We start from the raw sequence: 27949 nt of genomic DNA, 5'->3' as shown, positions 1-27949 counted from the left end.
CACACACACGTACACAGTACAGTTGCAGGAACACACCAGCAGACACAGAGCTGCATGCATATAGGCTCTTTCACTCACATATAGCCTGCTGACATGCAAAATGTGTGATGTGTGTGCTTGTACGCACACAAAATGTGCACCACACACACACACACACATTGATTTACTATGTACATAGACTGAGACAAGCATGCACTGCACATATGCCACTCACTTAGCCAGACTCTCAGATACACAATAGCAGGCTTACAATGGCTGATCCAGGAGATATGATCTGCGTCAGCAAAGACATTTGAATTTTCCAGCCAACATTTACCTTCAGAGTGAATTTTTACCACATTTAAAACCTAAACCCAAGGCCTGTAGGAGAGAAACATTCAGACTTACCACTGGTTAACACAACTAACTAACTAACTAACTAACTGGTTTTTATCTGTTAGCATGCATTCATTACATAATAGCCTATTCATTACACTGGCTGAAGCCTTTTGTTGTTGTGCTCCATTGTAACTGTCCACCCGCCTCGTGCAGGTATGGCCCTGTGAAGGTGCGAGGTGGTGGAGAGGCGCGTGGGCTTCTGCTTAAATGCAGCACACCTGTGCCACTCCACGCGCGCTCGGGCCCACGTGGGTGCGAATCTCTGCTTTTTGTTGTTGTTGTTTTGCCCTCGTGCGCTCGCCCATGCAAAATAGCTATGTGGAAAACGGAAGACAAGAGTGATTCAGAGGAGGGAAAAAAAAAAAAGAAAAAAAAAGATTCTGCTTTGAACTCGGTATACTTGAGACTTTTTAATGCTAAAGCAGATGGAGCAGATCTAACGAAAACGTTTGTTTTAGCTCCAACTTTAAGATCCAACTTGTTGAAGTAAGTTTTTTTTCTGGACCGGGGATAATGAGAAACAACTCTACGGCAAGCTGTGGCGGATATCTGTGTTCTCAAGCACGGTTCCTACACTTGTTCATATCAAGAACCTCCAAATATAGGCATTACACCACGAACCCCTATTTTATTAGGTGTTTGGATACGACTTATACAGAATCAAAGGCAACAGAGACACTGAAACCTATGATGAAAACAGCCATTCTTATTCATCCTCTCCTTGTAAGTAAAACTATTCCCATAACTATTGCTATTTTTGCTGGGGACCCCCTGGAACAACCCGAAGGACCGCAGGTGGTCCCCGGACCCCACTTTGAGAACCCCCGATCCAAAATGCTCACTTTGTAGCTGTGTGGCCATGTGCTTCCGGGGTGGCTCACCAAAAAACATTTAGGGTGCTTGTTGTTCCTGTCATCACTCTTAACACAGTTGGATGGGTGTAAAACTTTTTTTTTTTTTTTCCTTTTTGTTCCTCCCAAATTTCTTCTAAACTGGAGGCTACCAGCAACCCCAGATGCCATATTTAGGATACAACTGTGTGGAGATGTCAGCGCTGTAAAATGGTGCCCGTGGTGAGATTATAATTAACATTTCCAACCTACATCACTCTCCCTCCCACTTCTCATTGCTTCTCCCTATTCACTCACTCCTGCACAATAAATGGGAAAAAATGCAAGAAGGGAAAGAGAGAAAAGGAGAAAGAAAGAAAAGGAGATGGAGGAGGAGGAGGAGAGAGAGAGTGAGAGAGAGAGAGAGAGAGAGAGAGAGAGAAGAGGGTGACCAAACGGAGGGAGGAGGGAGGGGGAAACGGCGTATGCTTGTATACAACCCTGATTTCCATTTTTTTCCCAACTCGTAATGTATTTAATTCAAGTGAAACGTAATCATGACGTGTCGTGTCATTAATCTCCTCGCCGCCTCTCCCGTAAGTACACTGAGTCTTTACTTTCACCATATATGCTAAATCCTAATTTATCTAGAAAATATAATCTACCAGCAGCTTTACATATGCACTTTTATGCAGGCTGGCACGGAACAGTGGCAATAAAACATTTCCAAAATTATTGGATTTATTGCGATTGTTGTTGCCTTTCACGAACAACATACCGGATAATGGCCAATATAGTTGTTGTTGTGTTTTATTTTCCAGGCCACTCCGGCTGGTGGTTTTTATTTGCAGTTTTTGATGTGTGTATATGTGCGTGTGCGAGTGTGTGTGTGTGTGTGTATGTGTGTGTGTGTGCATGTGAGTGATTGGCGTGAAGCATGTATGTAACAGCGCGCTCTGGAGCACTTTACGTGTGTGTCATGTATGTAAAAGCCGGTGTATGTGCGCGCATGGCCGACTGTCTACATGCATGTAGCCTCCAAGCCCCCCTATAGCCGTGACATGACAGAAAATGGAGAAATGCACGCGTATGACATAGTTTTTGTCATCGGCTGAGAAAATACTTGCCATAACCTTTAAAATAAGTAGATTTGGCAAGTCTACTAGAAATTCTATGCGACTTTTAAAATGGTTGCAAGTGCACGAAAAGTCACTCGGAGTGATAAAAGATGTATTTTTTTTTTTTTTTTTTTTTAAATCACTTAACTTCATCCAAGTAAGTTTTTTCCCCATGTACAACACATTCCTATCCATGCAAAAGAACGCCTCGGTTTCAGAAATTGGGTAGCATGTTGACCTCTTCTTCCCTATCTCATTTTAACCTCTCTAAAAAACGCGATGTTTGACAAAAAAAGTAGCTTTACAAAAAGAGACACAAGTTCCCCGTGCGTAACGGAGGATTTCGATAAGCCGCAGACATATTGGCCAGCCGTAAAGTAGATTTTTGCATGTTAGCAAGTTGATTTACAAAGCATAATTTCTAGGTAGATGCGATTAGCTTGACTAATTCTTTTGTTGGAGACGCATTAGGCATTGTGTACTGCATTGTTTTCGAGATAAGCACCACCACTTTCATCTGCGATGTGCGCAAAAACGCATCCACAAACTGATCCGAGGGTGTAATACTGTTTTATAAGCGTCAGTCCTCCGACCTTTTACTACAATGTTTACTAGACTACTATTACAACCGGTTTAGTTGTCCTAACATCACCTCCACTGTCTACAAGCTCAGAAAGTAGCAAGTGTGGCATGCAACGCTGTAGCCGTGTCTGCAAAACGCGTGTTGCCAAATTGTGTTGTATATACATCGTAGCGTACAAGTTACCGGTTTTCATCCTAGGTTTAAAACTGTACGTTTTTTGGATACGATGTCGCTTTTGGGGGTGATGTCGGGCTGGGAGATTGGCAGAGGATTCAAGATGAAATCCATGATGGCACTTTTTTTCTCCCGTCCTCCCTGCTCGCTCACTCGTCTTTTCCCCTCCCTTAATCTTTTGTATAGAAAATTTAGGAACAAAATGGAGCAGGGGAGCGAGCGATAGATAGGCTGACATGACACACACACGCCACCCCCGACTTCTCCAAACTATATCCCAGTGTTTATGATTTTTAATCGCATTTCGGAAGCTAAATTGTGCACAGACACCATCTGCGGGCAGGGTTAATCTCATTTTAGAGGGGGTGTTTATTAGTGCATTGTTTGTTGATGGTTATTTATTTCATTAATGTGCCTCTAATTGAGATGGCCGCGAGAGAGAAGAGGGGAAAGAGCGACTGAAAATGGTTGCACGTTATTGACGCACATCATACGGGCGAGGAGGAAATTCCTCTTGAGATAAGGCGCAGACGTGTCATCTGGGTTGACCAAAGACACTCCCGTCGCCTTTTCTATATCCAATGGAATATGTTTAGGGATTCTGAAATGCCCTATTTTTGCATCCACCCGAAATGTTACACTTTTGAGAGCATATGCATAGTGGAAATAGGTTGACATTCTGGCTTGTCCTATAATCAGGGATGTTGTGGAGGGTAAACCCACCTAAACTCAGTTAAGCCATCTTTTTATTTGTGGATCAGAGTTTATCCACATTTTTAAGCTGTTATAAATCTTTATGATGTAAATTCACAGCACACATCATGCCAAGCAGTATCATATCAAACTGATGGAAGCTATAGGAGGACAGGGTCTATTAAGGAAAAAAGCGTAAATTCAATTTTCTGAAAACATGATTCTTTTTTGTTCATATTAGTGGTTGTTTCCCTCATGATGATGACGCCTGCAGGTCATAGTTCACCCACCTTTTTTGACCTCTACATCACTGCTCTTAACTGTAACTGTACTGTAACCTTGTGCTTCCTGTCCAGCCTTTGCCAAAAACTCATAAATTTGATCTTTCCGTCACAGGCTTAGCATCTGCGCGCAATATTTTTTTCTTACAAGCAAACAAATCAGACATGAAAAGAATCACCTCTCCATTGCAAAAAGTGCTCCCCTCCGCCCTTACAGGTAGTCTAGTTTTTTAATACCTGATGATTTCATGTTAAGTCCTTGTGAATACGCATCAGGAACCCGCTAATGAATGCAAAACGCTGGGCCCGTTGTTAAAAAGGGGTGCGGGTGGGGGGGGTCTTAATGGTTTTTGCTTCGTTTAGGCCTCTTGCATTGTACACTGTTTGTTGTGTTCCAGTAGTGTCCTCCTCCTCCTCCTCCTCCTCCTCCTCCTCCTCCTCCTCCGCCACCATCACCACCTCCTCTTCCACATCTTTGTACGTACTGTACTGCACTTGAGGGGTGCATACACCCCATCCAGGTGGCTCTTAGGGAGAGATGGTGTGTGTGTGAGTGAGTGAGAGAGAAAGTACAGAGAGAGAGTAAAAAGGAGAGGAGTGTAGCACCAATCAAGGCTTCTGATTGATATAATTGGGTCATTAGTGCGCTGCGGGAGAGGCACCTGCTTGCCCTCAGTTAGGGAGAATCTACTGCATTGTGACATTTTGAGACTGTAGAGAGTTCTGCTGGCTGCTCGGGATTAGTGTGTATTTAGAGCATTAGGGTCTTACTTAAATAGTACGCCACTTGTGCCACTTGTATTGAGTTTTTAAACCACTGTTTCAAACCGATTGACCTTTTTTTTTTTTTTTTTTTTTTTTTTTTACAATGGAGGTGGACAGGTTGTAGACAGTTGCTTTCCCTCTCCCGTGCGTGCGTGACAGGAGCTGCCCCAGATTAAAGTCTAGGCCGCCACCGGTATGCGCTCGATCATAATTTTGGATAGCATAGCAATCTAAGGAGGTCACCGCTCCACTAGGAAGGCCCACTGTGATTTAAAGCAGTAGGTCAAGCAAAAGATAGCGTCGGATCGGTCTGTGCTTTTCTACCATCTTGTGTACCGCCGGCGCGATTCGTGAAGAGACGGCGAGCAGCGGAGGCCCAAACGCTAGAGAGGATAGTTTAAGACGGGAAGGCGGCTGGTTCAAATCCCCAGAGTGACCGGGGAGGGAGAAGTGAAGTGTACTGGAACTTCTGTCAAGGTGCCCTTGAGCAAGGGGCGTGACCCCTAATTACGCCGACGGAGTTTCTCACAGAGCGACTGCGGCTGCTCCCACATCAGTAAATGCGCGTGAAGTGAATGAAAGCGAAGCGGGGTGTTGCTGAAAAAGAGCATACATCCTCTGCAGGTTTTCCCAGGGTAAATAAAGAGTAAACTATTATTATCAGTCGCTGTTTATTCTATAGTGAGGTTCTTCCGGGTTCTCAGGTGTCTGTATGTGCATATGATACACATATATTCCACAGCGAGGTCAGAGCGCAGTGTCAGGTGCATGTCGTCGCCCCCAGGTGCTTATGGGTAGTCGGAGTTTTGCTCAAAGACACTTCAGCAGGGCGGATGCTTGCCGGCACGTCGGCTTTCGATCGGATGTCAGTCTCCCTCCTCACTAAGCCACCCTGCTGCCAGTATACAAGAGAAAATGTTGGGTCTGACCTTTAATTTTTAATGTCACAGGATATTCATTAGTTGATTGACTGACAGGTGTCAGGCTGAATACATCAGGGTTTTTGATCAGCAAATATAATTGATCATAGGCAAATCTGTGTTGCACCTGTGGGATGCATGATTGCTGCCTCCTTTGCTTTTTTTCCTCTCAACCCCTCCAGGTGATTCCTGTTTCAATGCAGACAGATGGATGCGCAAATCTTTATAAACCGTTCAGGAGGAATATGTCCGGTGATTCGCTCGTGATTTTGTCCTTTGCGTGCTCCGAACCAGCGCTTGCTCTTCTTCATTTCGTGATCCCGTATCAGACGAGTCAGTCAAATTTCTCCACACTTCCACTCATTGGTTTAGACACAGTGCGGCCCGTGCGACTCGGTGCGAGAGCCTCGTTTCCGCGGCGCGCCTCTGCCCGAGATGCTGTGATGTTTCCAGCGTTCGGACTCGCTCGCTCAGATCTGGCGCCGTCGCATCACTCCCATTTCGGTGTGTACTCCACAACTGCCGGGACGCGTCGGCTCGCCTTCTCCGCTGGAGGAAGATTCCATTCAGAAAGAGACAGCTCGAAAGGGAAGGAGGGAGAGGTGCGCGAGACAGAGGAGCCGGGGAAGTGAAGTGGTAGGGTTGGACATGGAGAGGAGGCGGTGTAAGAAAGAGGGAGGGATAGGTGTTAAGTACACAGGAGTAGAGCGGCAGAGTGGCAGATAAAACAGATCAACAGGGAAAGGAATCGACCAGCCACAGTGGCTCGTATATCTCAAAAGTTCACATGCCACTTTCACTATATCACTATTTCACTATTTGCTGGTGGCGGGTGTTAAGTGCCCACCCTGGATCAAGGTAAAGATGGGCTATAATTGCCTGAATGTATCATTTCCCCTTAACTTTTTCTTCACCTAGCTCATTAAATATCTATTAAAAAGCTCAGTCACATGTCAATCATGTGCCATTTGGTGGACACTTTTATCCTCAGGGCCTTACAGCATCATGAGCGCTTGCATTTTGTTTATTTATTTGTTTTAGCATGGATGGGCCCCTATGGGAACTGAGCCCACCAGTCTGGCATTAGCAGTGCCATATGCTGACCAATGAGCCGCACATAACCAAAGTGCTAAGATCACCCAACAGTTTGCATTTTCTATACGACTGAGATACGAGGAATCCAGCGGACACATCCCCACAGTCAGTTGCGGAGACACAGTGGGAGACTTTCGCCCTATCACAGCACAGCTAAAGAAGAGGGGAGGGGAAGAGTGCGAGCCAGATAAAGTTGGAACGAGGGAGGGACTGAAGGAGGGGGTTCAGGGAAAGGTGAAGTAAAGGAAATGAATACCGTCTGTGGGGAAGTTTGCCGCGTGACCACGCGATAAAAACCACAGGCCTCGAATTATACTGTACCACACAGAGAGCTGACCCCCCCCTCCCTCTCTCTCCCTCTCTCTCTCTCTCTCTTTTCCTCTTTCTCTATCCCTCATCTTCTCTCCCATACACATTTTGAGAGTGGTCACTCTTTTACTCTTTTACACACTCGCTCATCCCCAAAAGACACCTCTCCTCACACACACTTGATCACATGAGAATTCGACGCAACACAGTGCAAAAAAAACAAATTTGTAAGGATTCACACAAGTACGCACTTACACACACACACACACACACACACACACATATAGCCTCTAGATACACACATTACTTTATCCCCAACGGCCCAGGCACAAGACCTTACAAATGCCTATTTTTAGGTGTGGGCTGCGTGTACACACACATACCCGTATACACACACACACACACACAAACAACACTGAGGCACTTAATGCACACCCTCTTCAATGTTCCCATAGGCAGTGAATTCAGACACCAACGCTCTCATGTAGCCTATAGCACAACATTTACCCTCATGGTATATGATTAAATTTAAAGCTTAGCACACACCGTCAGCCCACACACACTGTTAAAACATTAAATGAGAGCTGTTCACGCCCTCACACTCACAATCATCATGTCTACCATGGCATGTGCAAACCTGTTTGAACCCTGCCCTCACAATATACTGTACTTAGTTGTGTAGTCAATAGACATTTATACACCGAGATCAAAAAGCGCCAAAAAAATAAACTTGTCTGAACATATTGGGTCCATATTCCCATGACAACCATTTATCAACATGTGATGTGATGTATGACTCAGTGCTCCCTACACACACCTTGTGACACAAGTGCAAAAGTAAGCCATCGGTGTTTATCCAGTGTTGTTTTTTTAAATACAGGTTTGGCATACAGAGGTTGCTCTTCGCTGCGGGAAAGAAGAAGAAGAAGAAGAAGGCGACGTCGGGCACTTTCGCCTTTTCGTCATAAAAACTCATTTTAAGTGACGTTAATTGAGCAGTTGTTCGAATCGGTTAACTCGGTGCCCAAAGTTACCGTACACTGCAATTACTGTAAAGGCAACATCATGGCAGTGCTTGACACGACGACGGCGTGCTTTTAAATTGTAATTACCGTGTGAATTACAGTGTTGTTACATAAGTTCACGCACATTATTGCAAATTTCAGAGGCAGAGGAAGACACGGGGAACGTCTTTGTCTGTGTTTTGCCAATACCAGAGCCAAGAGTCACTGAAAGTGTGGTGTATCATTGTTGCATGAGGGGAAACCAATTAAATATGCGTGTTTTTGTCTCCGCACTAAGGCCCCTTTTTACACCTGGCATCAATATGCGTCTCACATCCGGATTGACTGCATGATTTAGCCGGATTACATTCACACCTGACGCTGAAATGTGTTTCCAGCAGACACTTTGAAATCAGATTTCTCTTTCCCTCGCAAAAAAATTGCCACGCACATCGCTCTCCACTCTCCACAATATAAACGTCTTTTAAAACTGACAGCGAACGCCTCGTCTCGCCTGTGTTCCCCATCTGCGAAGTATCCTGACAGTCTATTTGCGTTCACTTTGTGGCACGCGAGTTTACTTCCGTTGACGTCATTTCTATATGTGGATTGGAGACAGATTGCATTTAAGCGTGGTTGATAATGGCGAGGCGGTTTAGGTGATTGGATCTTCAGTGTGTCCTTGGGCTCATTTACACCTGGATTTTATGCGTTTTTGTTCTATCCGGTTCCAATCTGATTCCTGTCCTCCCGTCTCCCCCCAACCCCCTCCCCTCCCCTCCATCCTTTTCACACCTTATCTCTCTCCCTCCATCTATCCAAATTTGCTTTATTGGCATGACAGGGCCGGTGGTTGGCGACGGCCACTGTCACGGTGGAACAATGCATCGTGATGGTGATATTCATATGATAATGCCATCAGACCTAACACCGCTGCAGATACATTTAGATAGTCAGTCTCTCTCTCTCTCTCTTTCTCTCTTTCTCTCTGTCTCTGTGTATATTTGCGTGTGTTGCTTTTGTTATTAGAAAATCGCAAATGATTGTAATTCAGTTGTTCCCTCCTCACATCTTCACACGTTATGCCCCAGCCTGCCACTCCATCTCTCTGATTTCTCTCCTATTCTCTGTTCCAGCATGCCTGTCTCTTTACCCTTTCTATTTTTCTTTCCCCTTCCCTCCCCTCCACACCATGTTGGCAATCACATGAAATCATTTTCATTCATATGGTTTTTGACAATGTTTTTTTTATTTTTTTTATTTAAGCTGCCTAGTTTGTAACTGCACTGTACGTTTCTCTCTCTCTGTCTGCCTTCTTTCTCTCTCATTTTTGCTCTTCGCCATGTTGGCAAGGCCCAATCTACCAGCTGATATCAGCATTCCCTGGCACTCTGCCAACTGGCAACACTGCAGGAGAGAAAGAAAGAGGGAGAGAGAGAGAGAGAGAGAATGAAAGAAAATTAGTGAATAATAGAGGGAGGGAGGGAGGGAGCGAGGGAGCGAGAGAATGAGAGGGGGATGGGAGGAGTATGAATCAGGGAGAGAAAGAAAGAAAGAAAGAAAGAAAGAAGGGAAAGGAAGACGGGGAGAGAAAGAACAATAATGGTGGATTAAGAAAGGACTCTGTGTGTGAGTGTGTGTTTGTACGTGATTGATATGGTGTGATATCCCTGTGAGTCATAGCTGAGCTAAAATGTCAACTGGCTACATGAGAATCTCTTTGTCATCCAGGCTCGCTGACACACACACACACGCGCGCGCACACACACCCATACACAAACCCACAGTTCATATAAACACATATGTGAACATACTGCCGCGTGAACACAAATATGGGCGACACACCTGCGAACACAGATGTTCCATTGTTTTGCCACAATGATTGATGACCTTTTGTTTTGTTGTGGGCGCCACTGCTGCTTCTCAACTCCACCAAATGACAGACAAAAACAGCCTATCTGAATAAACCCGCTCTAACTGATATATTCAAACTGCTGTGCATTCAAAATATTTCGGTATGTGTGCGTGCTTGCCCAGATGCGTGTGTGTGCATGCGTTTGATAGATGTGTATGCATAAGCACATTTACTGTACATTACACTTATATTTTAGCTGACTGTGGTATCCAAAGTGATTTGCAGAACAGCGAGTGCAACAGTAGAATAAGCTTACATTTCTACATTACCTATACAAGAAACCTAGAGTAAGGAGCGCAAGGGTCAAAGCCACCACGCCCAGGCAATAGATGTAACAAATATTCCTTTGTGCATACGTGCATGAATATGTATGTGTGTGTGTGTGTGTGCGTGTATACAGTCCTGATTTAAGCTAAAAGCTGCTACTGTATGAGTGTACAGGAAGGGTGTGTGGGGAAGTCAAAACATCTCGCGCCCATCCTGTTTGGGACAGTCCATGTCCTGTGGTGCCCTTAACTCTTACACGCACACACATACACACACACAGATACACACAGACGCGCATTCACCCTCAGTTTAATCGTCCATATGCGCTGACAGCACACTGGAGTGCGGTATGAACATATGCAGGAGCAGGAACAGGTGCACACCTGTTACACATTCAAGCACATACACCTACACAGACTGAACAGCAAATCAAGATCAAACAAAGACTCTCAATTTGTACTAAAGATGTACCTTCATGCATTATATATAACACATTGAGAAATGTTTCTGAGTTTGCATTTGATTGCCGCAATTAACATTTATGATGGAATACATTCAAAGAGTTTCATTCCAAAATGCTTTTTATCGGTTTTGAAAGAAAACTCCTACCTGCAGTTCATTGCTCAATATTTCAAAAGCATTGATGGCTGCATCCACAATGATATTACTAATTTATGTAAAGGTCTTTAGTTAGTTAATAACTTCAATAATATTCTTTAATGTGTTTTAGTTTTAAGCCAGCAACAGTTTCTTAAAAAAGATGTCAGCTTTTCTGATTGTGGATAACTCACTCAAGTTCCTCATTTGCATTATGGTAGAACAAAAATTTATTTATTTTTGTTGTTGTTGGTTTTGTTTATTGCCCCCAGAGGACTAAAGGAGGAGGCTGCCACAGAAGTGTGTCCCCCCTCAGCCAAGATACTGAAGAATGGCATAGCATCACACACACAGCTGGTAATTCTCCACTGTTACACACATAACACACGTGTGGGTGCTCTTACACATATGAATGCATGCATGCGCACACATACATAGTAACCTGTTAGTAACCACGTGTCTTTTCCAAATCTGATCAAAGTCATGTTACACTTGAGCCTATTATGCACAACATGCAAATCTAACCTTTCCTCTTGCTTTTAAAAAGTCATACCTCTCTCTAAAGTCATAGTCTCTCTCTCTCACTCTCCATCTGTCTGTCTGACTGACTGTCTGTCTCTTGCTCTGTCTCACACCCAATAGAGAATGGATTCTCCGCCAGAGTGTGTGTTGGCTCTCTCTTGTGAGCAGCCCCAGTCTCCCCCGACACTGCCGTCCCTGGACCACAGCCCCCAAGCCTCGTCTCCTCACACCCAGCTCTCTCTACCTGACAGCCCCCTGGTCCTGCCCCTTCACAGCCCCGAACCTTCCCCTCGCAGCCCGGACACCACGCCTTACTTCCCCCTCTCTCCCTTCCCCCTCCACCAAGACAACAACAACCACAATGTTCATGAAGAAGATGACGAGGAAGGGCTGGATGGCGTCCCTCCGTCCCCCACTCCGGCCGTGGCTCTGTTCCCAGGAGGAGGGGGGCAGGAAGCTGGATGCAGCCCCGGGATGGAGAGCTCTCCCCCGGCCACGCCGTCGGCTCCGCTCCTCGGGTTTGGAGCCCTGGAGCTGGCCCTCTCCTCCGGGCAGAGCGGAAGCTGCAATGATGAGCTGGACCTCCAGCTGTTCCAGAAGGATACCGTTACCGGGGCAATACCTGGAGCGGGAGGGGCCTCCTCAGGGCCTGCGCTCAGGTTTCCCTGTCACGTGTGCGGGAAGAGATTCCGGTTCCAAAGTATTTTGTCTCTCCACGCGCGGGCTCACAGTCTGGACCGGGACCGCCGAGCTTCAGCCCTGTACCGGACCGGGCTCCCCTCAGCACCCCTACAGCAGCACCTCAAGGTCCAACAGAACCACAAGGACATAATCCAGAACCACCGAAGCCACCAGAACCAGCGTTCACTGCCGGGGACTCTCATCCAGCATCTCAGAGAAGAGGAGGAAGTAGATGATGATGTCCAAGGTCTAGATGAGGGCCTACAGACAGACCAGAACCCAAACTTCCTACTGGATGAAAGTACACCCTTGACCCCTCCGCTGACTGAGGATCCTGTGTCCGTGACCTCTCCTTATTCCTCTGGTGCTCCGACCATAGGGGAGGCAACCTCTACTCCTACAGCACCTACGTTTCGCTGCCATGCCTGCAAAGGTAAATTCCGCACGGCCTCGGAGCTGGCACGCCACGTCCGCATTCTCCACAACCCTTACAAATGCACGCTGTGCCCCTTCTCTGCCAGCCAAGAGGAGAGCCTGGCATCTCACCTGCAGGAGTGCCACCCTTCCCCTGAGGTACCTGCCCTGCCACCCGCCTACAGCTCCAGGCCCATCATTGCAACCCCTGACACTCCCGTACCCACCCCGACCCCCACCCCGACCCCGACCCCCAACACGCCTCAGACGGCGTCAGCCACCACAGTGGCTGCGTCCCCCGCACTGCCAGCCTTCCGCTGTGAGACTTGCGGTCAGCGCTTCACCCAGTCTTGGTTCTTGAAGGGTCACATGCGCAAGCACAAGGACTCCCTGGACCACAAGTGCCAGGTATGCGGCCGTGGCTTCAAGGAACCCTGGTTCCTCAAGAACCACATGAAAGTTCACCTCAACAAGCTCGGGCTGAAGGCTGGGCTAGGGACCCTCGGGGGACCAGCAGGTGCCGAGCAGCAGGCCAAAGGCTCTACTAGCAATCAATCTCTCAATGCCCTTTATTCCAGCCTCCTCCTGGCCCAACGAGGAGGAGGAGGTGGAAGAGGGGGACGAGGAAGATCAGAGAGGGACGCTGGAGGCAGAGGGGGGATGGGCTCCACCAAGTCAGCCATCCTTGGCTACCTGGGGTTGCCTAGTGATGGAGGTGGGGCCAGCTGCATGGAGAGGCTCCAGGCAGTGGCTCAGGTGGCAGAGATGGGAAACGGTGGTGGCATTGGAGGCTCGGGAGACCCAGGAAGAGGAGGAGGAGGAACTAGAGGAGGGGAAATTACAGCATCGGTATCTGACGGAGGTGACCAGGCAGCCATGTGGCAGCTGGTGGCTCGCAGCCTGGTGGCAGCTCAGCAGCAGCAGCAGAGGCCCCAGCAGCGAGGCCAGCAGCAGGGCCAGCGAGGCCCAGGTCGGAGCTCTGTGATCACGGAGGCTGACCAAGTCAGGGCCTACCTTGGAGGCCTGGATCCAAGAGATGAGGCTGCTGTCTCTGGAGGTGCCGGAGGTGGAGGAGGGCCGTGGGAATGCCCCGACTGTGGAAAGCTTTTCCGAAGCCTGCAGCAGGTGGTGGTTCATGCCCGTGTTCATACTCAGAGGCCCCAGAAAGGAGGTGGCAGCGAGGAGGAGGGCAGTGGCAGTCGTAGAGGAGGAGGGGGAGGGAGAGGAGGTAGTGGTGAAGTGAGACAGGAGTCTAAACTGCACAGTGGAGGAACACAACAAGCAGGAGCAGCTGCATTTCAATCTGTCATCTCAAGCTTCCAAGGTAGAATCACATCTACTTTTTTCCATTTCATCTTTTGGATTTTGTTGAGATTGTTTGCTCAATATGTAATGGCACTATATCATTACAGTTTATAATGACACTATGTTATTCTTATATTGCTTGTCTGATGTAAATCAAAGCTCTGTCAAAACCCCTCACACCCAAATACACACACACACACATACACTGTCCCTCCTCTCATTCTTTCCACCTTTTCTCTCCTTGCAGGAGAGAATGGCTTGACGGCAGTCTCCTCCATACCTTCAGTTTCCAACAGGGAGCGTGTGCGTGGTTCGGGGGTGAAAGACTGCCCCTACTGTGGTAAAGCCTTCCGCTCCTCACACCATCTGAAAGTGCACCTGAGAGTTCACACAGGTGAGAAACTGCTGAGTCAAACAAACAACATCTACTTTATTAACCTTTATATATCCCGGGAAGGGTTTTGTTGAGCATGCATGCTCTTTTACAGCACCGTGAGCTGCACACATTTACACACATTTACACCAGAGAGCTGCCCAGTGCCAACCATTATCCTCTACTGCAAGCAACTGAGCAGCTCCACTAGAGAAATTGGGGGGTTAAGAGCATTGCTCAAGGGCACTTCAACAAGAGGTTGTCGAGGAAAGGAAGAGCCTCACTCGATCGCTTTCCCACTCAGATTTTCCAAGCCACTCTAGGGATTCAAATTGGTGAAATGTCAGTCAGAACTCCACTTCTTTAACACACAAAGAAGGTTTTAAAACTTTTTTTCTGGGGAATTAATTTTTCTGTAGAGACTGACTTTGCTATTAGGTAGGCCAAATACACCCAAATTACTCACCCAACATATCTCATTGAAAAGGCTTTGACCACATAGCACAGGTTTTACATGAAAGACCCACAAAATCATCTCTGCAGCAACTTATTCTTTATCTTTTGCGCAATATGAACTCAGTTGGTTGGATTGTTCCCAGCACCACTCTTAGACGTAAAGCATAAAGATGTGTATGTAATCTTCATGGCGCATAGTACATGTTCACAGATTTCTCCAGAATAATTTCAGAACCCATTTTCGTCTTTAATCTTCCTTAGACCCGCATTTTCTGACCCTGTCTTTGAAGCAAGCCAACCTACAATATGATTTATCTCCTTAAATTCACTTAAAATAATTTCTACACTGTTATACTGACTGCAGAGCAGGGGCACATACTTTTTCCAACAGACTCCAACAGGCTTTTTCCAAAAGACTTTTTAAGTCTTTTATTTTTAGTGCGAGGTGAGCAGGACTTTGATGAAAATTAAAAACTCTCGCAGCACTCCCGCACACTCTTAATTAATGATCCATATTGGTAAGACTTTGTCAGAATGAGTCATCATCATTTTTTATTAATTAGCATTAATTAAAGCATTTTGATAGAGAATTAAGACGATTATTAATAACCCTTTTTCCATTTTTGAGAGGCCATCACCAATCTCCAGCAATCACACTATGGTTAGAAGATAACTAGAGCATATCTAAGTACCAGTTCCAGCAAGGCAATGGCCAAGAGGCATTCACTGAAATCTATTCAGTATTACCATCACGAGCACTTATCTATAGCTCATACCACCTACCACATCATAGCCGTGATATTATTCACCGTAACATACAGCACTTTTTCTCACACACTAATGCTTCCCTTTGCTATCAAGTGATTACCACTTGGTCAGTGCCACAAAAAGCAGTCAGTAATTTAAGTGAAGGCATCAAATTATAACGGTACTCCCTTGATATTACTGTCCTCTTGAGAATATCACTGCCCCTCGAGACTCTTAACTCCACTATTATTTTTTTGTTTCAGCAACAAAGTCAAATTGTGATTTATATCTCTTTTATTTAAAGCATCTGCAAGCATGAATAAGGCTTCATTCATGTTGCTGCATGTTCATTTTTTTGGTTCTGGCGGATAAGATCAGTTATGCTTTTCACAATGCAATTTACATTTGCTGCTGTTGATGTGACTCCAACATGATGCCAGTCTTCCTTACCCATCAGTGTTATTTTATTTATCAGTGATGAAATGCTGCCATCTCCCTTTGGAAATGTGCAACTACATCTCCCCACAGTAAAATATCCCACAACTGCTTACAGGATAAGGCTGGTGTTTTTTAATGCATTGCTTACCGTCAACGAATCCTATGAATCCTATGAAAATAACAAAATCAACAATGCGTTTGCTCTACTCCCGTTACTTTCTGACTTCCCACGTACCGTTTTTAGCCGTCAATCCGGAAGTCATTGGCTCCAATTGTAAGCTAAAAACCTTGAAATACAGCTCACAAGGACATAGTTTCAATTTTAAAAATCGCTAACTGTTACCACGAAAAGTCAGACTGTTGTAGTTATTACCAAATCAAATTCAAATGGGAACAAATTCTTCATTACGCCGGGGACTATTTTCGGTGCTACGGAACTACTTTATGTTTATGTTTGTTTATGGTTGGCTTATTAAGTTGTTTGAGGAAAAAGTCGGCTGGCCCGGTGCATCGCGATGATGAAATATGCTGCCCAGAGCAACGGCATGGCTCGTTTACGTGTTTTTAACCGTTTTTTTAATACAATGGAGTTCTATGGCTGCTGGGACATGGCTTCATTGGGCACCGGCTACATGGACGAGACTTGTTGGCAAAACAAAATCATTGCTGATTTTGTTATTTTCATAGGATTTTTTGACGGTTAGACATGCATTAAAAAACACCAGCCTTATCCTTTAACCTTCATCTTGGTTGTATTTGGGTAAAAATGTCACATCACAAAAATTTTTAGCAGTCTGTCTGTTCATCCACTCTCCCACTTGCCCAGTCAATAAATAATAGACTGTTTTGCACTAGTGTTATGCTGTATTACATACCAATCCACCAATTTAGCATCATTCTCCCCAGGTGAGAGACCCTACAAATGCCCCCACTGTGACTATGCGGGTACCCAGTCGGGCTCGCTGAAGTACCACCTCCAGCGGCACCACAGGGAGCAACGCAACGCCCTGTCTGTCTCCTCCTCCTCCAACACCTCCTCCTCCAGTCTCACCTCCACTATCAACAGTCTGACCTCTGGAACCTCTGGGCTGGCCAAGCAACGCCGATCCCAGGTGCTCAACCACTGCCCGGTCTCCCGAGGCCCGACGGAGAACCCCTCCTCCAGGTCCGGCCAGCAGCCTTGGCTCCTGGGACTTCCAGACCAGCGGGAGCATCAGAAGGCCTTGGCGGCTCTGAGGGATGTCGACTTGGAGACCCAATACAGGTATCTGTCTGGGGTGATGGGGGCACTCTACCAAGGAGGGATGGAGGGAGGGTGGATCAGGGAGTCTCCTCCTCCGAAGGCCCCCAAAGTGTCCCGTCGCAAGCCCCTCACCACCAGCCGAATGGTGCAGCCGTCAAACGGCAGCAGCAAGGAAGGGTCTGCATCTTCGGGCCATGAAGTTGGGTTTGAACCCCTGGATCTGTCCCGTCGTCCCTCACCTGGCCTTGGCGGGATGGAGGAGGATGAAATGTCAAGTGTGGGGGAAGGAGGAGGTGCTTGTGGTGGTGGAGGGGACGGAGCGTCTGGGATCACCCTGAGCCAGTGTTTGTTCTGCCCTTTCCGCACCTCCTCGGCAGAGCTGATGGCCATGCACCTCCAGGTCAACCACACCAGTAAGTCCAGGCGCAAAAGAGGCTCTGTGGCCACTTTGGATGACGACGGGCCTCCGAAGCCCACCCAGCCCCGGATCAATCGCTCAGACCCCGACTCCCTGGCGGTATGGAGGTACGTGAGTGAGGCTGAGTCCCAGGCGCCCCTGGGGGAATGGGCCTCAACCCAAAACCAGACCCACAACGGGCTCTCTGAAGATGCAGCAGAGCTACTGGAGAGCAGCCTCGACCACCAATCCGCCAATTTGGCCTCAGCATCCACGAATATGAGAGACGGTCTGGTGCTCAAGGGTAAGATGGAGGAGGACGAGGAAGAGCAAGAGGAGGAAATGGATGAGGATTTGGAGGCAGCAGGGGACAGCAGCAGTCTAGAGGATTCTCCAAGGCAGGAACAGGATCTGAGGATGTCCCTCGCTCTTTCACCAGCCCTGAGCTCCGACCACATGGTGAGAGAGGAGGATGGAGTCTTAGCAGATTAAGAATGTTACAGGATGACACCATGTAAAGAGGAGAGAGGGGTTCAAGGTTTTCAACTACACTTAAGGAAGTGAAGAAGGTGCTGAGGAAGCTTTGCAGAGAGAAAAGGGGTTGAAGGTCAAATGAATAGTTGCCCCCTGATGCTCTCATTTTTTCTGGTCATCTGTGAAGATATTTGACTCCTGGTGTTTTAGGGCATAAAGCTAGGGATTGAGGGTATTGAAAAGGACTGAGCAACTGTTTTTTCCCCGCTCCAATAACAACTGTCTACTTCAGTTCTGACAGTCTGGTCCTCCCACCCACTAACTTCCTCTACAAAACACTATGGATGCATCTTTTCAGGATTTTTTAGGCCTTCTTTCTATTCCATGTTTTCCAATCAATATTCACACCAAGACAAGCTAATTTTAAGTTTAAGATGACGATTTATTTGATAAACGAAAGAAACATGTACAAGATCTAGGGCAGACACACCATCATTCCAGAGACAAGCATTTATCACACACTAATAATGTATATCCCAGACTACTATATTGACCAAGTCAAAGCCAGCTGTGAAGAGATGCCCTCCTGACTGAACATTGGACAGACAACCCCACTGAAAACTGACCAAACTTTAAGATGCTTTGACACCCCAAACGTCAAGTTCTGGTCAAGTTCTGATACAAAAACACGGAGGAGAGTATCGTCCAGAAAAGTTTCAAGCTGTGAACCTCAGCTAAGCTATTCAGTGTTCTCTAAAAGCATGAGAGAGGTAACCGTTACAGACAGTGTGCTCCTGATAATGATTCCCTATACTGTAAATCACTGCCTTGTATGTCTGAAAAGTGTACCTAGAAGATTGTCCTGAGGAAAAAGAGAAAGAAAAGTTTGTAATGTTTTGTTTTTTCAGTTAGTGCCTGTTCATGTATGTTGTCAAGGGAGTCTCTCGTATGCTCGCGCATCGAGGCTCCGATAGGTCATTCATTTTATCTGAATATACAGTTTAAAAAGATATAAGTATATTTGTTGAAAATGGTTCTAGGGTGTTGTGAATAGTTAAGTTGTAAAAGCAATGCTACATTGCTAGCGTGACGTCCTCAACACAGACGGCAGCCGTCTGTGGCTCAGCTTGAAAAGAAAACTAGCAGCAAAACAGTACGAGATATACGCATAATGTGATCAAAGGGGTCGAAGGTCGAGCGATAAAGGGAGGTCAAAGTTCAGAATTCAGTGTTTACAGCGGCAGCGCGTGCCAGTTGGGTTGCCGTGGCAACTCAAGGTCATCACAGACGCGTGGAAAAAGGATGAAACGCAGAGGCGGAGTCTGTTTGGGGCTGCGGGGATGTCGCTCGAACCCCCGAACACAATCAACTGACACATCTGTTTAAGAGACTGAGACTTAGCGACTGTGTCAAAAAAAAGAGAGACACTTTCATTTTTCTCCTTAATAAATAAGAGAGAAGACACAAGGAAGAAAATGGAAAAGAAAGGAGTATCCCTGCCGAACGGGACTAAATCTGAGAAACAAACTGTACTCTCGGAGTATGGTGTCTTTTAGATTGAGTAGATTCCCTCTCTTCTTTTTTTTTTTTTACAAGAAAAGAAAAGACAATGGTAGGAGTAATTATTAAAACACTAACAAATGCATAGACATCCCAGTAGAATATGTGTAGCTTTTGTAAAGACAAGAAAGAAAGAAAAAAAAAGCAGAAAAAGACTTTTTATGTTTATTTTAATTTCAAGATGCTTACGGAAAAAGGTTATGAATATAGGTAATATTGATTATAATGTTTGTGAGCTAAGACTAGTTGGAATGTCTATACAGAGCACTGTGCAAGGTTTGAGTTCCCAAAGTAGTTGTTTTTATTTTGACTTTATCAATAGACCAAACTTTTTCAATTGAAATTGTCACTTTCTGTTGTTGTTCTGAGTGTAAAGCTGTGGTTTCAATCCATTTGCCCCAATCAATGAGCGAATCAATTCAGCAATTAGTCAATCAATTGATCAGTGTATCAAATATCCAGCCATTGAAATGGTGATTTAAGAACGTTGGAGACGCAAACGTTAATCACAATATATCATTTTTGTCTAAACATTGTCAACACAAATTTCCACCATAAGTTATCAAATTTAAAATAGCATATCATGCACTCTCATGATTTGAAGGCATGTTTGCAGAAAAGATCTAATCTGTGACAGTAATATCCCATAACATGACTGGATTGGTTATCAACTGCCGTCTGTCCTCCCAGCCTATTGTTTGATGGGGAAGCCAATGGTTGCGACCGCCGCCTTACGCATTTCCTTAATGTGCATTAATGTGTTTCAGTTCCTCTTTAGAGCACCTTATGAGTTTTAGTAGTGAAAGTCCCTTAGTGGTGTCTCCTTAACAACTACTGTCAATGCCACCGTGCCTTCTGTTTCAAGCACTTCCTGGTGTATTTTGTAAAACTCACCAAAAGCACTTAGCCTATATCTACATACTCTTTTTCTTTCTTTCTCTCTCTCTCTCTCTCTCTCTCTCTCTGTCCTTCCGCTTCCTCTCCATTCACCATCTCCGGTCTTTTCCTTCTTCACCTCAACCTATTTTCCTAATCTTTCTCTCGTGTCTTACCTCCTGACCTTCTCCTGGGGAAAGCAGATTTTCTCCTACTATTCAGGCCATTTGGCCTTAAACAAGGTCACTAGGCCTTATTACATTCTAGCATAGCTAGAGGCTTGAAACAAGGGACTGCTTAACCCTTAGACATGTGAAAATCACTATAGATGTAGGGTAAGACTGCTTTTGGTCTTATTACTAACCCTTGGTAAACCAAAGCCCGAGTCTAAGACTGAGTAATATTATATTTAATCTTATGAGGTGCCAAAACATGTCCGTGGTGACACTAAAACATTTATCAACTTGAAAAAACACAATTATTCACCTGTCCTCTCTCTTTCCTCCTCCTGTTTTATCTTCTTTTCCATCCCTTCTCTCTCCAACCTCCCTTGCTCCTTCTCCTCTTCTCCTCTCTCTCTCTCTCTCTCTCTCTCTCTCTCTCATGCTTGCTCTTCCTCCGCGTCCCTCTCTTGTCCGTAAACTGTCTCTCTATCTCTAGCACCACTTGAAGGTGACGTGTACTATCTGGTATTGAGGCCTTTATTAGACTTTTATTTCAGTTTGTGTGGTGTTCGTTCAATGCCGTTGAGATGGAAAAATGCTCTTCTTATAATGATAATTATTATTGTTTTGGCATTATGGAAAAAAAAACAAAAAAAACAAGAGAAATGTGTTGTTGAATGTTGTACAGATAGCACTAGAGATGTGGTGTTTTTTAAATGAGAGCACAAACCTGAGCTATGGTCCCTCCCACTCCTCCTCCCACTGGCAGATGGGAATAAAATGGCCTGCCAATCATTCTAGACGTCCAGTGACACTACGCAAATTCCCTCGGTGCTGACAGGTTATTTTAATCTACGTAGCATTCTTCTCTGAATTATTTGAATGTAAAAAGGCAGCCGTTGACTCGAGCTCACTTCCCAAATCTCTTGCACAGAGGAAAATCAAAATTCTCTCTGAAAGCTTGTTCTGGCACTCCAGCCTGTAACTCTCCTCTCCTGAAGTCGCACGTGTTTCCGTGACTCGGCTACGTTTTGATGCTTCAAATGTGTGTGGAAATTGCACCTTACCTCCTGATTTTGGCAGAGATGTTTTCGCCAAAAGGATAAGATTACAACCAAGTGGGTATCAGGTGAAGTGATCCTGTATCTGTAGGTATCTGATGTTTTTGGAGTCGTCGGTTGTAGTAAAACGATACATCTTTGAGAGGTGGAGGGGCCATGCTGGGTTTGGGCTCTTGTGTAGTTGACTGCCATTGCAGTGAGGGAAAACTGATCTAACATAGTAGTGACTAATATGACTTTGTGGACAGATAAAAAAAAACACATTAGAAATAAATAAACACAAACAAAATAACTGAGTCTCTTCTTTTTTTACCCATCTGTCTCTCTGTAACACTAAGGCATTCCTGTTTCAGGTTTTAGTCTCAAGTCTTGAGGAACACGTCTCAAGTCAAGCCCCAAGTCTAGATGTAGATTACCAAGTCAACACCAAGTCGAGTCCATGTCATTAATGTCAAGTCTCAAGTCTAAATGTAGAACAGCAAGTCAAGTCAGAACAAATCAAGAGTCCAGTATCAATTTAATATCTTAAAGAAAACTAAATATCTAGGACTTTTCAATGCAATATGGTTTTAATAGGATAAAAACTTGGTAAGAGCATCATGAGTTTGATTTCTATAATCAGTTTCAACTTCAATAAATTCAATCATTCCATACAAATTCAGAAAACAGAATTTAAATTCAGTCGTCTGCTGGAACAAATCTCATCACTTTCAATCTAACAAACACAAGATCTTTTGTCAAGACTTTAGAAAACTGTTCAAGTCATCAAAGTGCAAGTCAAAGTCGAGTCCCAAGTCACCAGAACCCAAGGCAAGTCAAGTCTCAAGTCTTCTGCTCATGCATCAAGTCAAGTCACAAGCAATTAAAATTCTAACTCGAGTCTGACTTGAGTTCCCACCTCTGTATAAAAGCCTTAAGTCTGAAAATGATGGTGAGTTTAATGACAGAGGGTAAGATAGATGGTTAAAATCCTTCCTTCAATAGCTACCACTGACATTTCCTTAAACATGTTACAGTACTTAACCCCACTTACTTCACCAGAGCTGCTTATTGGCCAACAGTAAAAGGTGGGCATCATTAACCTGCTCCCAGGTGTGATTGTCTGGTTAAATAAGCGTTTTTAACAAAGTCCTCCATCCTGGTTGAAAAAAGGCTCCTGAGTCAGCGACTTCTTCCTGACCCTCCCACTCATCCCCCCCCCCCCCCCCCCCCCCGGCAGATGGGACTGAAACAACCTGTCAATCACTCCATCCTCATATAACGAGGATCGAAACCTTCCTCCCTGTTGAAATGAGTGGTTACACACACCAACTCATCTGATATGTCTTCCAAAGAGCTCCTAGGAATTGTGGGGCACCTGAGGAGATGTTGATAGCGGTCACATAACACAATATAAGCCTATGAAAGCCCTGTTTATTTCAAGGTTGGGGCCATTTCACTCAATGCAGACTGTAAATCGAAAGTGCATTTCACATGATTCTGACAGTCGTGATCCCCAATGATTTGTTTATAGATCGGATGTAAGAACTTGTTTATGGCGAGAGAGTTTTGGGATGCTGAGGTAAAATCCTACCTGAACTGACTTGAATTCTACTGGAGAGGACACTGCTTGCTTCCTTAAGGCCTTCATGACAGAAATACTTCAACTAAACTGTCCTTGTTTACAGAGTTAGATACCAGGATTACATTTTTCATGTGGAGTTTAAAACAATCTTGTAAGAAAAGGTACCAGATACGACTTCTGGTTATTACAGAGAGCCAGCCTAACCACAATATGTGAAGAAGGGAGCCATCTACTGGCCGTCAGTAGAATTGCAGGAAGGTGGAAAATATTGAGGGAAGCCCTATATTCCTTGTTTCTGAGAGTTCATACAAATGGTTTTTAAGCTTTTAGCAGTGGATTACATTCCCAAATTCTATTTTTAGGCTGGAGAGTGGAGAGGAGGCGATTTGAGGAAGTTTACTTCACTTTCACACAGGAATATTTTGTTACATCTGCGGTCTGGACACTACGGCTGCTTGTAATTTTGGTGATCTAGGAATTCAGGCTTATTCCACTATTGCACTCATTGTAAGTCACTCTGGATAGGAGTGTCAGATAAAAGGCTAAAATGTAAATGTTTAATGAAGGTCATCCCGTTTCAGCTGGATGAACAACAGGGCTAGACTTGTTTTCCCAGTCTCTTTAAGTTAAGCCTGTCAGTATTTCACGGTTCAGCACTCTCTTGTGTGTTCTATAGTAGCTAATGTATAATATATTAAATAATAGACACAACCTAGAGAGATGTGGACTAATGGTGCGTTCACGTGCTGCTGGGAAGGTCCGACATCCGGGACTTCCAAGTCGACTGGTAAACAGCATTGCATTCACGTGCTATTTTGTAAGAAAAGACAAACGATAAACAAACATGGTCGTCCTGCAGCTTAACAAGCTAATTTAATGAACTTCAATTAAACAAATGTTAGTTATGATAGCCTGGCAAACTACATGCGTGTAATAAAGGTGCACAAAGGTGTGTACAAGTGTTTTCTTACCATTGGCTGACACAAAACTTGATTTTTCCGTCATGTTGAGAAGGTTAAAGGTTATAATGGCATCATCACTCAGCAACTCGTGAAACAAAACTTTCTCAGTCTTTCCGACTTCATCATTCAACTCTCATGTGAAATTTTGAAGTTGTTTTTCCAACATATCCGATAGCACATGAATGCAGGTCACGCATTTGGAAAGTCTGATGCGTTGGACCTGTGGCAGCCCATGTAAATTATACCGGAATGCTATTTGAAAATCCCATTTGAACCTCAAAGTGGTTCTTCAAAGCTTATTTGATATTCCATATTCAACCAAGTGATCCTGCAGTGTATCTGTAGACCACGGGTGCCACTATATAGGAACAAATACAGAACCTTTACAGAATCTGGATCTACAAAATACAGATCTAGAGAGTATAATACATATGGAAACACCAACTGTTCCTAATGAGACTGTAATATCTCCATGTAGAGCTACTGCTGGTCCTGAGTGCATCGTTCATTGATCTTCAGTGGCTCTTTAAGTAGTTTTAAGTAGTGGGTCCATACACACAATTGTCCCTGAATAGGATTTAGAACTATCCCCATAGGCTACTGTATATACTTACTCTAACGGCTTTGTATACTTAATATACTTACTATAAACACCAGTAATTTTTTGCAGTCATTCAATACGTTTCCACACGAGGTCCAATTTATGCACAGCAAATCCAAGTCAAACTCTATGTGTTTTTAAAGGTAAAATCCACAATCAATTACTCTTACACTGTTTTATATTATTAATCTGAGATGTTCACTGCATTCCAGGAATTTTGTGATGAAGTGTTGTAATTTACCTTTTTGTGCAGCTCACTTTCCCTCAACCTGCCTCGTCTACTTCTACTTCAGATAGTGAGCTCCTACATTTCCCAGAATGCCTTCGGTTGCATTCAGTACCTACGTGTAGGTGGAGAGAGCAACAGTAACAGCAAGAGAGCGAGTTTTTCCAGTTAAGAAAAAGCGAGCGTCGCACCCTGCTGTGGAAACCAGGCTGATGTCAGTTAACTAGAAAACACAATTCAGATTCTGTTTATGAAATGATGAACTATGCAATTCTAGCTCAGTGCCTGTAGATCCAGGGATGATTTGCTTTACATTCATGCACTTACACACATTAACACCTGGGAACCGCCTGGAGCAACCGCACTAGTGTACTATTGGACGCTGACTGGCTTCAGTGGAGAAATTGGGGTTGAAGTGTCTCGCTCAAGGCCTCCTTGATGGTAGATGGTGATGGAGGGAAGAGCTTTACACATTCACTACACCGCCCAAATGTAAGTAAGTAAGTAAGTAAGTAAGTAAGTAAGACATTATTTATATTGCACTTTTAGAAACAAGAGTTACAAAGTGCTTTACAAAAGGAAATAAAACAAAAGGCAAGTTGAAAACAAACAGAAAAAAGAAAGAGGGCAAAAGAGCACAAGACATAAAGTGCAGACAACTAGTGCACCAGTCCATAGGAACATGAATCTAAAATAATAAAACACTGTAAAATTAAAATTAAAATTTAAAAGTGTCCAGTCTGTGTGGGGATCCAAACTGGTGTCTCTAACCTCAGAGTCAGTCAAAAATTCAGAGCCAGGACAATGTGTGACCGGGGGGTCGGAGCCAAAGGGGAGGCCAGGGTGGCACTGACTACCCTTGGAATCCGATTGGCCACCCTCGGTACCACCCTAAATTTTCTTGTACGTCATCGGCGGCTCTGATTGACACACTGAAATTGCCTGAAATGTAAGATTGCATCGTTTTAAGTGACCAAGGTGCCCTTTTTGACCGGAACAAGTGCTGAAGAGAGTGACAGGTGTTGATGTTTTTCCAGATATTTAACAGTCCAGTATAAAATCTGTTTTTCCTAAATAATCATTGGACAATACAAGTCAAATGAGTCCTTGCAGTAATAGAAACTTTGTCCTGCATGGAATAATTTATTTAACAATTTGTTTCTGAGCATTTTCAAAATGATCTGCTGGATCTTGAGTACACACAATTGATTAAAAACAATCAAACTATATTGCATTTGAATTCATTTTTAACTCTCAACCTTGTTTTTATGCTTATGTCACCCCAAGTTAAAAAGTCCTAGAATCGCCACAGTGAGTGACTCATGTCATCCATTTTCTTCCAAACTACTCATTAGCGCACTGTATATTCATTTATGCCTTGAAGGCCCGACTGAGAGGACACTGAATGACTGAATGTGACAATAGACTGACATTTACCAGCACACAGGATCTGATGTAACTGTCCCTTGTGCTATTTTGGGTGAGGACCTAAGCAGAAACCGTGACAGCAGTGACAGCAGGTGTGTCGCTGGGTTTAGGGGAGCAAGGGCCTTCAACCAGAGGACTCGGGGTCCAAGTCCAGGAAGCATCAGTCCTGCTGAAGTGTCCTTGAGCAAGACGCGGACAACAGGACTTTAGAGGACAGGCTCTCACATCAGGACTTGCAGCTGAAGCGATGACAGATTCCCAGCTGCTTGGCTGCCCTCTGGCGTCAGATCCTCATTTCTAATCAATTATCTCTACCTGGAGAGAAGATTTACACCCAGCCTGCCAGCCTGCAGCCCGGACAGCTCCTGCCAAGAGCCACTCGCTTCTCTTTTGCAGTAACAGGCTCCTCTCGTGCAGCCGCGCCCTCTAGTGGACACACAAGTTATGCACTATTCTAACAAGAAAACTGGATTATAATTTGAAACCTGGATTATAATTTGACTTTATCATGATTTTAATGAAAAATAAAAGAGCATCAGTTGTTGTCGAAGATGGTGAAACATTAGACTCTGCATATCTGTGTGAATAATTTGATTATGGTTGGTTGTGGGCAGAGTCTGCATGGCAGAGTCAAGGGACAAATTAAATATTATTCTCAATTTTTTTTCGCGCATTTCCAGTCTATCGCTTCATATCATCGCCCTAAACGTTTGTGTTGAAGTGCTTGTAGTTGTCATAGCCTACGGTAAAACGCATCCTGGGTAGATGTGGTGCAGTTCAAGCTGAATAAAGCTAGCCACAGAAAGCTAGCATCAAACCGGAAGTTATGAGATTTCGCCTTCAGAATAAAAGTGTCAAAATATTCACTTGACATTGAAAATATGCCTAGATACGGCAATAACTATAAATTAACTTAAGTGCTGTCCTGGATTCTTATTTGTCACATATTTTTTTGAGGTTTCAGCACCCACATAAATGAAGGAAATATTCAAGTGAGGGTTGAGCACGTTTTTTTGGTAGACTAAAAAGGCCTACATGGCCATGAATTTGCAGTAGAATAGACACATAAAAAAAAATAATAACCGCATTTTAATTTCCTACAGATAAGTCCTTCAAAATATTCTTTATTGTCGCTTTGGTAGTTTATATTACTAAAACACGTTGCAACACGTTCGTCAAAAAGGGTTTTATTTTGAAAGTAATAGCCGGAAGTCCTTTGTTTATTCTGGCTAGCTTGGCACTGGTAGGTCGATATGTGAAAGACGATTACGACCTGATCCAACTAATGCAATTTACTGCATACTCGGATGGAAACATGCCCGTCATCTGAGTAAACCCAAACTCATCGGTTTTATTTGTAAGACGGTGTTTACTCACCTTTGTACGCTGATATAAATGTTAATTATATAAATTCATAGTGTGCACAAAGCAGGAGTCGGGAACAGGGCATTGAATAAAACATCAATTATTCCGACAAATACAGCCGCGATGCTCGCCTTAATGATGATCACCGACCGGAGTTCATAGT

The 27949-nt window shown here is 44.5% G+C and overlaps 1 protein-coding gene across 3 annotated transcripts; it reads left to right on the top strand.

Annotated features, from left to right (window-relative positions):
• The first annotated feature begins 1676 nt into the window (after nucleotides 1-1676).
• On the top strand, nucleotides 1677-20045 carry znf219 (zinc finger protein 219). Of its 3 annotated transcripts, none has more exons than XM_071910916.2 (5): nucleotides 1677-1804; nucleotides 11202-11286; nucleotides 11572-13870; nucleotides 14099-14245; nucleotides 16772-20045. In XM_071910916.2, the coding sequence occupies exons 3-5, from the start codon at nucleotides 11575-11577 to the stop codon at nucleotides 17995-17997; spliced, it is 3669 nt and encodes a 1222-aa protein (XP_071767017.2). In that variant the 5' UTR covers nucleotides 1677-1804; nucleotides 11202-11286; nucleotides 11572-11574; the 3' UTR covers nucleotides 17998-20045. The 3 variants fall into 3 exon arrangements, with proteins under 3 accessions (XP_071767017.2, XP_071767015.2, XP_071767016.2); XM_071910914.2 differs by having other exon boundaries at nucleotides 16757-20045; XM_071910915.2 differs by having other exon boundaries at nucleotides 11202-11319; nucleotides 16757-20045.
• Nucleotides 20046-27949: the final 7904 nt, after the last annotated feature.

Source organism: Centroberyx gerrardi, chromosome 23 (genome assembly GCF_048128805.1).
Source record: "Centroberyx gerrardi isolate f3 chromosome 23, fCenGer3.hap1.cur.20231027, whole genome shotgun sequence".
Lineage (NCBI taxonomy): Eukaryota > Metazoa > Chordata > Actinopteri > Beryciformes > Berycidae > Centroberyx > Centroberyx gerrardi.
Note: the sequence above shows the minus strand (reverse complement) of the source record. Positions and strands in the feature narration are given on the sequence as shown.